Source organism: Typopeltis vanoorti, chromosome 15 (genome assembly GCF_054136105.1).
Source record: "Typopeltis vanoorti isolate ZY-2024b chromosome 15, IOZ_Tvanoo_1.0, whole genome shotgun sequence".
NCBI classification, from domain to species: Eukaryota; Metazoa; Arthropoda; class Arachnida; order Uropygi; family Thelyphonidae; genus Typopeltis; species Typopeltis vanoorti.
In genome coordinates this window covers 26,302,138-26,314,808 of record NC_143563.1, presented here as the reverse complement: position 1 = coordinate 26,314,808, position 12,671 = coordinate 26,302,138, and the positions used below count along the sequence as shown (strand labels likewise).

At 34.5% G+C, this 12,671-nt stretch overlaps 1 protein-coding gene across 5 annotated transcripts in view; it reads left to right on the top strand.

The window, feature by feature from the left end:
• RanBP3 (ran-binding protein 3) overlaps window positions 1–12,671 on the top strand; it is a 282,159-nt gene that overhangs the window by 96,716 nt on the left and 172,772 nt on the right. For 4 of the 5 annotated variants that reach the window (XM_090404725.1, XM_090404724.1, XM_090404728.1 and 1 more), the window contains exon 7: window positions 7,274–7,378. The exons of the other annotated variant lie outside the window; for it this stretch is intronic. In XM_090404725.1, the coding sequence (XP_090260851.1) occupies window positions 7,274–7,378 (105 nt within the window). The remainder of the gene's footprint in view (window positions 1–7,273; window positions 7,379–12,671) is intronic. 5 annotated transcript variants of the gene reach the window in all.

Here is a 12,671-nt window from a genome sequence, read left to right as displayed (position 1 = left end):
ATAGATATGGTATGTAGCTCAGCATTAAAAAGACGAAGATAATGAAAATCGGCAGGAACATTGAAAATATCAACTGTGCATGGTGAATGGAGAATCTATAGAACAAGTAAAATATTTCATCTACTTAGGCTTGATTTTTAGTCTAGATGGTAAATTAAATATGGAAATAGACAAAAATCAACAAAGCTGGTATAGTAGGAAGTCAACAGAATACATGTATATGGAATAAGCGAGGAATTAGCCAAAACACTAAATCAGCTGTATACAAGACAGTGTTCAAACCAATTTTAACTTATGGATCTGAGAGCTGTGTTAGAAATGAAACACTTGACTAGAGACTGCAGATTTGAGAGTCCTGAGGAAGATTAGGGGCATGAACAGATGGCATCAGTGACAATGTCATATTAAAAACAAGGATATTAGGTAAGAACTTGACATTGTCAGCATCCAGGAATGCATTAGCAGAGCTAATCTCTGTTGGTATGGTCACTAAACAGAATGGGGTGAGGAAAGATTAGCAAAACAAGTAACCCTCTGGGTCTTTTTCTCTGCCAGATTGGCAGGAAAAAGACCCAGAGGAAGACCAAGATATAGGTGGATTGATGCGGTAAAAAAGTGCCTTAGAAGATAGAAATATAAGATCTGACAATGTTGAAGCCTTGACAGGTAATAGATTGATTTGGAGGAAAATTGTAGGTAGGAAGCTGGTAATGATGTAAATTTATCATGTAGTACTATCATATCCTGTACACCTCAGAGTATATATCAGATATTTGATGTTGATGATAATGATATATATTAAACATACCAAGCAATTTAATAAACTTGGTTTTAATACTTTTTCCCAAGTAAGCAAACAAGCAGATAAGTCAAGTTTGCCCCTGAAGTATTTTCAGGTCTGAGGCAACTCCTGGTAAAGGTGGAGTAAGCTCTGATCAAATTGCTTGGTATCTCTAATGTATAGTATACCCATGGTAAAATCTTTCTACATATATATACAGGTGACCCTCGTATAACGTAGATGTTAGGTTCCATAGAAATGCTGTGTTATGTAAATCATGTTATGCGAGACTCAGATCACATAGAAAAAGTAGGGTTAGGTTCCAAAATCATTTTGTTTTAAATTATATAAATAACAATGATATATCCAACAAAAATATATTTTTGTTTAATTCAGGTAGTTCATGTAAGGTAAGAAAACATATAAACTATGAAACAAATACATAGTTTAAACTTATAAAATTTTAAATTGTACATAAACTTCATTGCATATAATGCACAAATGTTTTAGGCAAAATAAAATAAAGTGCATAATATAATCATCATGACTGTCTTCAAAACGAAGATTTTATGTTCTTTATTTAAGAGTGGCTGGACATCGTCATCACTTGAAATCTCTTGGACATCATTTGTATAATTCTCATTGCATACTTCAGCTGGTTTAGTAATCATGAAGTCAGTAATAAGACCTTGCTTACCACTATGCTGCAATTTTTTATTAAGTTCATAATATGGAGCTAAACAAATATCCAATTGTCTTGCGAATTTTCTGGAGCGCTCCAATGGATTATTATCCGTAAAATAACTTCCTTTCTTGCCAAGTCTAATCCTTCTGGTAATTTCTTTAACGGATTCATCACAATCAGAATCTTCAGCAGAACTTTCTCCGCCTTTTGGTTCGATGTCATCTATTAATTGTACCAATTCTTCCTAATTTAAATCTATTTTCCCATCAATTAATTCACTAATTTCGTTTTCAACCATATTGCAAAGCCCTCTAAGTGACCATTACATAAAAATTAATTTTTTACATAAAAAAGCATTACATATTGTATGTAACTCACCAGAAAATAAAGTGCTCGACTTGAGATTATTAACACACTTATGATTTTTCATGTGCTTTCCTGGCAGAAAACGAAGACAATTTTCAACAATAAACACTTTATACAGTAAAAAAATTGGCATGCATGCTAAAGGGTATTTCCCCTAAAATAAATTTGCTGCTTATAATTACATGTACGATACGGGCAGACGCATATTTAATGAAGATAAAATTTGCGTCTCCAAATTTTATCTTCGTTAAATGTATGAAAATAATATATGAAAAGATATTTATTATTATTATTATTATATATGAATAATATATAATAAATATATAAAAAAATATATGAAAAGATAAAGGATTACTAAAATTTATAAGCTGTGTTTTTATCGAAACTGCGTTAAACAAGGGTTACTACAATTTGTAGACCGCGTTATATGAGGGTTACCTGTATATATGTGTGTGTGTGTGTGTGTATATATATACAGGGTGTTCGGGATAAATTTGACATATTTATAATTAATTATATTTTTCCGTAAGTTACATGTATTAACACACACTTCTCTTCATTTAAAAGTTTGGACCCTTCTTCATTCATATACAAGATGTCAGAAAGGATGGATAGCTGGAACCCACCTGAATCATGGAAGAGAATAACTTGTATCATGATGATTCGTGCCCGCCATCAAAATAAGGATATTACGACTGCTGCCCAATGCTCCCTGAATACAGTAAAAACAATCAGGCATGAACTAGAGACTTGCAATGGTGACTACGAGGATGTAGCAAGAAGAAAGATCCCTAGCAGACGATCTGATTGCGTTCGTACAGCAGAATTCCTCGCAAATCTGCAGGAACAGGTGTTGAAGAACCCTGGCATTGGAATTCGGGCGTTGTTCGTGGAGTTGCTAACTGTAGTCAAGCCCTGGATAACAAGGGTAGCCAATGGTAGGCCGTATGTATGGCAGCAGGATTCGGCCCCTTGCCACACCTCTGGGAAAAGTCAAAAATGGTTGTCTGAAAATTTCTACGACTTCACCAGTCCAAATGTTTGGCCTCCAAACTCCCCAGACCTTAACCCCATGGATTATTTTGTATGGGGCGCAGTTGAAAAAGACACCAATCGCACTTCCAGTAATACAAAAGCCCAGTTAATGGATAAAATTAAAACAGTTTTTGCGGCCCTTCCCAGGGAGACTGTAGCATCAGCTTGTTCGAGGTTCCGAAGCAGAATTGAAGCTGTGATCGATGCTAATGGTGGTTATTTTGAGTAAATCTTGTTGATAGTATTGTAATTAACTCTGCCTGTAATGTTTTTTTTTGTCAATTCATTAAATTTAATAGATACAAAGAAGATTTTCTTTTTCCTTACGAAACTGTCAAATTTATCCCGAACACCCTGTATATAGCATTTTATTGTGATGACACCTCTTCCTCAGCATTAAGAAATTAGTCCTTATTTCTTGCAGCAACAACAACACAAAACTTTTTGTTACTTCTGACACTACCCAGTGTGGACAAGAGAATTCTCTCCTTGGAATAACTAATCTTTCTTGACATAAACATATTACGAAGATTTCATATAATTTATATATTGTCTGTCCTATTAGAGGCCTGAAGTGGTTTGAAAAAATGCATGGTCTCTAGAACAGTTTCTATATTGTACAGAAAAATAATTGATTCTTAGCCTGCTCAGAGTAATACCTTCAGTACCATCTTTCAAGAGGGATTAGTACACAAGTTATAAAGGGCAATATTTAAAAAGGTTGTTTGCTGGACAGTAGACTGGAGTTTTGTTGACAGTTCATCTGTTCTGCAAAAAGTTGTCACATATGTCGTACATTGAGGACTGACTGTCTTTAACAATGTGACGCTGTCACATATGCAAATTAATATGATGGAAGGGTAACTCTACTCATAAAAGTTCAGTGTGTGTGATGCAATTCACTACATTTTTTTTGAACTTGGGTTATTTTTGATACTGAGCTTGAAATAATATTATGAGACTTCAGCCAGGAAATTTACAATGAAGTTCAATATTTAAATGCATTTTTTTTAAAGTGTATATTTATCTATTAGCATTCCTTGGTCTGTCCATTTGTAAGCCTAGAACAGAGTCGCTGTGTTTGGATTTTCTCAGGTTGGACACATTTTGTTATTGATTTAAACTGGATAACTTCATAATATTACGTGACTTATACAGGATGATACAAAATCATTATTCAAGTTGTACAGCTTTCTTCATGAATTGGATATAGGTTATTGGAAACATGTATTCATGTGAACAGAGTATGATTTACTGTGGAATTAGTACAGCTAATTCTCTTTTTACATGGCCTTTTTTTACATGATTTCAAAATAATATGGTTTAGAAAACAGAAGCAATTCTTTTTTTTTTTTTTTTTTTTTTTTTTTGTAAAATCAAAATATGTCGTGTAAAACACAACATATTTTGATTTTACATGGTTCAAATGGTACTTATTTTAAAAATTTCTGTTTGAATTCAGTTCTGTTTAAAAAAAAAAAAAAAAAAAAGGTATTTCCTATAATTATCATTTCCTAGAATGGTACATATGTACTTAAAGTTGAATTTTGGGGGATCCCCTCGATGTCATCAGGGATTACTCTACACTGCACAATGTAGACAATTGTGGCGACAATTAAAAAAAAAAAAATCAATTTTTGTATTTACGATTCTCTGCAATATTGCCATTGGTTCCTGGAAGCAGAAGGGTGCTATGCTGATTCCTTGAAGTTAAGTTGGTCCGTTATGGGAGACCCGCCTATATAAAGCTGCTTGGAAGGAGTTAAGCTGTTTGCTAAACAAACATTTATTGTTTACAATTCGAAATGTTTATACGTCTTGTGTTTTGTTCGTGCAGTAGAGTTATACAGGTATGTATTAAATTTTGAAGTTTTGTATGCATAATATCCAATTCGTAAAATTAATTATTGATTATTTTCAGATATTTTCATAACATTACCCTTTCAATCATGATGTCAGATAATTCAGTTAGACAGAAGAAGAAGAAAAGAAAAGCTATTTCTTTAGAAACTAAGATCCAAATTTTAGATTGTTAAGCAGCTGGAGAAGGTTCAACATCCTTAGGGGAAATATTTTGGACTAAATGAAGCTACCGTGAGAACGGTTAAGAAAAATGAAGAGGCCATTAGAAAATCTGTTCTTTATGGGACAAAATTAGGTGCCAAGTCGTCATCGTATGAGAGGCGTTATAAAAGTGAAGATGAAAAGGCCCTAGTGATTATGGATAGAGGATTGCTCGCAAAAAGGAATACCTTTTAGAAGGAAATGTCATCAAAGAGAAAGCATTATGGTTGTACAAACAGATTCAGGAAAAGGAGCCAACAACATCAAACAATTGTGATTTTTCTGCAAGCACAGGTTGGCTAACAAAATTTCTCACAAGATATGTTCTTCATAATGTAAAAATAAAAGGAGAAGCCGCACCTGCAGATGAGCCGGCAGCTAGGATATTTCTTTCAAAACTGTCTAAGATTATTGAAAATGATGGCTACACTCCTGATCAAGTTTGAAACACAGATCAGACTGGCCTTTTTTGGGGGAAAAAAAAAAGCCAAGTAAAACTTGTATATCGAAATCACAAAAAAGTGTTGGTGGCTTTAAAGCAGCCAAGGATCATGTGACTATTATTTTACAGCAATGCTTCAGGAGATCGTATACTAAACTCATTAATCGATCCCTAAGACCATGGTACAAGGCAGTGAAAGGTGTGGATTTTAACAAGTTAACAGTGCACTGGAAGGCAAATAAAAAAGGTTGGATTACAAAAGAAATTTTTAATGAATGGTTCCATCATTGTTTTGTTCCAGAAGTTAAACGCTATTTGACGGAAAAAAATCAGGACTTTATAAAGTTTTATTGACTATAGACAATGAGCCTGGCCATCCTGTTTTAGAACACCCAAATGTGGAATTGTTTTCTGCCACATAATACAACATCCTTAATACAATCACTAGACCAGGGTGTGATTGCTACCTTCAAAACTTATTACATAAGAAGAACATTCCAATACATTTTGGATAAATTAGATAAGGATAATTTACTGACGGTTAATGTGTGGAAGAAATTTTCTATTTTGGATTGCATCAAAACGTGCTAATTTGAGGTCATCAGAATTGAAACCATCAACTTTAAATGCATGCTGGAAAGCTACTTGGCTAGAATGTGTGAAAAGAAAAACCCCGTACCTTTGCATACAACTGAATATCCCAATATCATCAGATTAGCACATGCAGTTGGCGGAGAAGGATTTGATAATTTTTTGTCTGCAGATATTGAAGAATTGATGGTCGACAAGGCTGTTAGTGATGACGAAATAATAGAAGCTGTTCTTGAGAATCTCAAAGAAAAAAGTGACGAATAGATTCCACTCACTGCAGGATTAATTCAAGAAGGGCTTCAAATGGCTAGTAAATTGCAAAGTCATTTTCTTAACACATGATCCAAATACTGAACAAGCTGAACAGTTTAAACGTGAACTGAAGTCATGTATGGTGCGATATGAAGAATTATAAAAAGATATAGTCGAAACAGGATCTCAACAATTAATGACAGAGTTTGTGGTATAAAAAAAAAACAACCTTCAGAATTATTGGAAATTAGTACTAATTTAGTTCCTTTTACTGTAGAAAATGTTTTGCCATTGCAGTATGAACAGGAAGGCCAAAGTGTTTCAAGTGATGGAAGTGATTTAATTCCAGTCTCACACAAAAGAATGCAGCTACTGTCAGAAAGTTGTGGTGAATAAAATTTAACTAATAACCATATGCACAGTGTATTTGAGCCATTTCGAATTTTGTTTTGTTAGTGACACACTATTTTCTTTAAGAAAGATAATATGTATATACTTTAAATAAGTATTTAAAATATAATAAAAAATATTCCATTAAAATTAACTAGTTTTATTCGATGATTTTCATATATTTTGTCTGAAAATAACTTTGTTTGTATCGAGTTTTCACATCTGGAACCATTCTTCTATTTTTACATATGCACTTTATTCTGTTTTACATGTTTTTTTCTGGAACCAATCTACTGTGTGAATGAAGAATTGGGTGTATTATCATATTCCCCCTCCCCCCACCAGCATGGTAAATGTTTTTAGATGCTAGATGATTTTTATCACCCAGTTTGAAATCATCACTGTTTATTAGTCCTTTAGTTTTTTTGAAAAAAAGTACCACGATAGTCTTGTCTTTGTTTCCAGATTAACCCTTAGTTCATATGTTAATAATCTTTCACATGTTAAATTATCTTAAATGTTTGCTAAGAAAATTTGTCAAGATATGTTGTTGTTGCTGAGAGTGTTGTTACCTATATAACAGTATTCAAAGGTAAAATTCAATAAATCACACAATTAAGTGTATTAGTTTACATTTTTTTCATTTAAGTGATACTTCCCCCTCTAGATGTATCTCATAATGTAACCTCTTCTACACCAAAAATAGTATTGAGGCCTTCTGCCCTAGCAGTTCAAGCTGAAAAATTAAAATTTGCCAACATGCAAGCCACAGGTCAGTTATATGGATTATTGATTTATTAAATTTGTTAATATGCTACAAAAATGAGTACATCCATCTTTTGTTTGACAAAATCAACTTGCAGTAAAATCATTTTATAAGCAAAATTTCATAAATCAGTCATTGAATTCTTCTCATTTCTTATGCAATTTCTTCTGATGAGACAAAAAATCACCTATTATAATTTTTTGAAACAGTGAATAAGAAATCAAACTTTATTAAAAATATTAATTACATGCAGAGCAAAATCTTAGCTAAAATTTACTTCAATATTTGTTTGTTCTAATGAAAATTTACTTTATAAATTGAAAAGATGTTAATGTACATGTTTCATTATAACAAAACAAATTTGTTTATTGAGAGATGCATGTGCTTTTACACATTTCTCCATCTCTTTCTCTGGTAATTAGGCTTTCATGCAACATTATTTGAAAGTGTTATTAATTTTTAGACTCCTGAATTCATAATATTTAATTGTCACGATATATGACTTGATACATTTTTGCCTTAATTTTCACAGCCCTGTTAGGTTCAGAAATTCAATAATTGCAGTTATATACACAGTTTCAAAAATTATATTGATATTTCCATTCTTCTTGAATATTGTATTACCAAAGACAAGCCATGTGGCTCAGTAGAGCAAAATTTACATGCTTGAAGACAGAATGGAATGCTTGCTTCTCAGTTGTTTATAATACTGAAAGTGGGGAACACTTAAGATAGACTTCCAGCACAGTGTTATAAGCTGTGGCTTACATCGTCAAAAGATAGAAACATGATAGTGAAAAGAAAAACTCGGGGAGATCCCAAGGCTAGAAAAGGGTAGGAAATGCTGAAAAGCAGTTGCATGGTGGGAGCAACTGTGCAATGCTTTTCAGCAGTTTCTCTCAACTAGAAGTTTTCAAACAAAACTAAAGTTCTTGGTTTATCCTTTAACCTTACTATCATTCATTATATTAGACCTCTAAACCTTACACGGTCATCGGTGAATTTCTGCAGCACTGTTGTTTTCCGTTGACAAAAACCGTATCACGCCATGAACCTCTCAACTTGCAGAATTTTTTTTTTATCACAGCACTCATAAATTAATCATAAAAGACAAAAAATGTCTGGAAAAAGATCCAGAGGTAGACAATGATCTGGGTGATTGATGCGGTAGGAATTGCCTTAAAGACTGAAATTTCTGATGTCTGGAGTCTTGACAGATAATACATTAATTTGGAGGAAATTTGTGAATAGGAAGTTGGTCATGATGTAAACTTTTTATTAGTACTATCATAATATCTTATACACTCCATGAGGTTATATATCAGGAATTTAATGATGTTAAGACTTGAATGTTTATATGAGCTGCTTAGGATCTCTTGAAAACAGGGTTGGGTAAGCCTAATGTCTAGATATGTGACCTGGTTCTTCACACCAGAAGCATTTAAAGGTGTTAATTACTCATATTACTCCTATTTGCATGTGGTTCTTTTTTCATTAACATGACTCACATTCCCCTTTTCATGAGAAGCTAACTTCAACTGAAGTATGAAATTGACTTCAAAATTTCATTCTGTCTTTGAAATAGCTAATACACCCTCTGTCCAAAAAGAAACCGAACTTTTTCGAAAATGGAAGAAACTAGTGGCTCCACTTGTATCTTTTTGTTGTCGAAAGTGGCAACCTTCATTAGTGTTGTGTCAAATGTTTATTACATTTGTTTCATTAGAAGCCGAGTTATAGTGCCAAGAGTGACGGTGTGTTTTGACGAACGGCTGGAAAATGAGCTTCAAATAGAAAGCTGCGATTGACTTTTGTGTTAAACTTGGTAAAGGTTTTACCGAAACGCATCAAATGCTTCAAAAAGCATACGGTGATGAATACTTATCCCGTAGTCAAGTTTACGAGTGCTTTAAGTGATTTCAAAGTAGTCGTGAGACGCTTGAGGACGAAAAGCCAGGCTGTCCAAAAACTGGACTGAGTGAAGTTAACATCCAAAAAGTGCGTGATTTTATCAAAGAAAACCCAAAATCGTCCATGAGATTGATTGAAGATGAATTGGGGATTCCACAATCCACTGTGCACAACTTTTTGTGACTGAGAGTTTGGGCCTTCATAAATTGAATTTGCAATTTGTTCCCCACAAGTTGACTGATGACCAAAAAATGTATCTAATTGAACACTGCAAGGATCTCATTAAAAAAAAAAAAACCACTTGTAAGGACTCAAACTTCCTTGAAACGATCGTTACTTGACGAAACGTTTCAAGTGTTTTGAATATGAGCCTGAAACAAGCACCAGAAGAGGGTGCATCTGAAAAAAAGTCGCTTGGAGAAGTCGAAAGTAAAGACAATGCTGATTTTTCTACAATTCCAAGGGCATTATCCACAAAGAATTCGTTCCGCTTGGCCAAACGGTCAGTGGTGAGTTTTATCTTGAAGTTTTGAAGTGATTGATAGCGAGAATTCGTCGCATATGGCATGAATACTATCGTGATGTGGGCAGCTGGTCACTTTTGCACGATAATGTACCATCTCCTCATTCGAACATTGTGAGACAGTTTTTGGACAAAAACCAAGTTTGTGTGTTGGATCACTCGCCGTATTCACCTGAGTTAGCGCCCTGTGACTTCTTTCTCTTCCCCTGACTTCATTTGCTGATGAAAGGAAAGTGATACGACACCATTGAAAATGTTCAAGTGGCAGTAACCACGACCCTCAACAGTATCCCAAAAACTGATATAAAAAACTCCTCTAATGAATTAATTGACCTTGCCAAACACTGTATCGAAGCTGAGGGCGAGTATGTTGATTGAAATAAATAATTTGAATAATTATAATTGGCCTTTGCTTTATTTTCCATCAAAAGTTTGGTTTCTTTTTGGACAGAGGGTGTATCTTATCTATTTTCTTTTCTAATTCATATTTTAGTTTCTCAAATTGATTATCAAATTTTTATATTTGATTGTTCATGTTATTAGAACTAGTACAAGAAGGTACTTTGGATTTACAGGGATTCTTTTTGCATTGTACAGAAGAGTCTGATTCATGAATTGCATTGACAGATTTAACTGTGTTTTGATACAAACTGAATCAGAAATTCTTCCCTTTGAGCAATCCAAGTGGTCTTAACAAACCTTTTTTAAACAAATCTGTCCATTTTTTAATTGATGGCAAAGTGTTATTGAGCTCTTTTCAAATATTCACTATCATAATCATCAATTTTTAATCATATGACAGTTAAATGATCATGAAATTGATAAGTGAACCTTTCAAAGATTTGGGCCAAGTTCTTGTCGTTTGGAAAATTCATCAGAATACTTTTAAAGATTTTAATAGTATGCAACTAATCTATCCTTCTCCCCCTTCTGCATATCAATGACCTGCTCCAGTTGACCATCAATCTGATACAGTTTCATTGACAACAGTATATGTTCCTCCTTGTCACTTGACAAACATTGCAAAAAAGAAACTGCAACAACCACTTGAAACCTAAATTCTGATCTCCAAACAATTCTCCTATGCAGCCTGGATAACCTTGTCAGTTTCATTGCCTGCAAAATACAGGGTGGCCATAAATTAACTTTCCCTCTTTGGGAGGTATCTGTAGCTAAAACTAATGCACGGAATGAGACCAAATTTTATATTGAGACTTTCGAAGGCATGGGAAGATGAATTCCGTGAAAAAAAGATTTAGTATCAAAAGTCGCTGATAGGGGAAATTTTCGCACTGGTGGAGCCAAAAGCAGTCAGATATTTGCAGTAAATGCAGGTAAAAAGGATTATGCAAATTTTACTGTGCGTACATGACAGCAGCGCCACCAATTCTACTTAAAAAGGGATTGGGAATGTTCAGGCAGTTATTCGAATGACTGACGAATTGTGCTCAGTATGCATCCTACCTTGCCTCAGCGTGCTTTACTTGTTAAGTTGTTTTACCTTAAACAGTGCAATGCCGTAGCCGCCGTTCGGGAATTTAGAAGGCTTCATAACCTGCGTACAGGTCCTATGTCAGCTGTAGCACTGAGAGCTATGATTAAGAAGTTTGAAGAAACTGGATCACTAGGAGTTAGACCTGGCAGAGGACAGAAAGCAGTGCAAGAAGAAACAGTAACAGACATTGCTACTGCGGTGCTCGATGACACAGGGACCAGTACTGGTTCAAGCACTTGTGCCATAGCTCGCAAACTTGATATGGCTTATGGTATAGTCTGGAAAATCTTACAAAAATGCTTCACTTCTATCCGTATAAGTTCATTTGTGTGCAAGCACTGACTACCGCAGATTATGATAAGCGCTTAACCACGCTAATGTTTCTTGCCCGAATGGAGGTCGACAATAACTGGCCTTGGAGTATATTATGGGCTGATGAGGCTCATTTTTATCTGAGAAGATAAAAATGAGCGAGTCTCTCGCAAGTTGTTGTTTTAGTTTAATTATTATTATCATTGTAATGCACCACATATCCATCTGGAATGAGTAACGCAGCTATCGCTTACACCGTCGAAATGTTTTTATTCCATTTTATCTGCCTTTAATGTAATTATCTGTTTATTTTTGGCTCCACCAGAGCCAAAATTTCCCCTATCAGCAGCTTTTGATACCAAATCTTTTTTTTTGCAGAAATCGTCTCCCTGTGCCTTCAAAAGTCTGAATATAAAATTTGGTCTCATTCTGTTTATTGGTTTTATTTACAGATGCCTCCAAAGAAGGAAAGTTATTTTTTGGCCACCCTGTACATTCTACCTTATTTTCCACAAAAAAAAAAAAAAAAAACATTCTTCCAGTCTTACGTTTGACAAAACTTGAATCTCTAAGCAAGTTGGGATTTCTCTCCTTGGGATTACCTTGACATCAGCATTTTCCTGGCATAAACTCATTACAGCCATTGTCTCCTCGGCATCCAAAAAATTAGGATTCTTCTTTTGCTCAACACATTAGCTGTGAACAGCTATTAACCCTGTACAAATTGCAAATCCACCCATCCATTGAGTACTGCTTGCACATCTGGAAGATCCCCTAAGAGCTCCCTAAAAATACTTGATGCAATACAGAAGAGAGCAGTCAGACTGATTAATGACTCATCTCTAACCAACTCACTCCAATCACTCTCACACAGTGATTGGAGTGAGTTAACTTGAGTTAACTCGAGTTAACTTGAGCTAACTCAAGTTAACATTTTGAAAACTCTTGATTTGGAGTGCTTAAAGGTTAACTCATTGGTGCACCTTGTTAGGTATCTACCATGATATTGAATGAATCAGGATGGGCTGGCAATTTGGGATTTAACTGACCAAACTGTG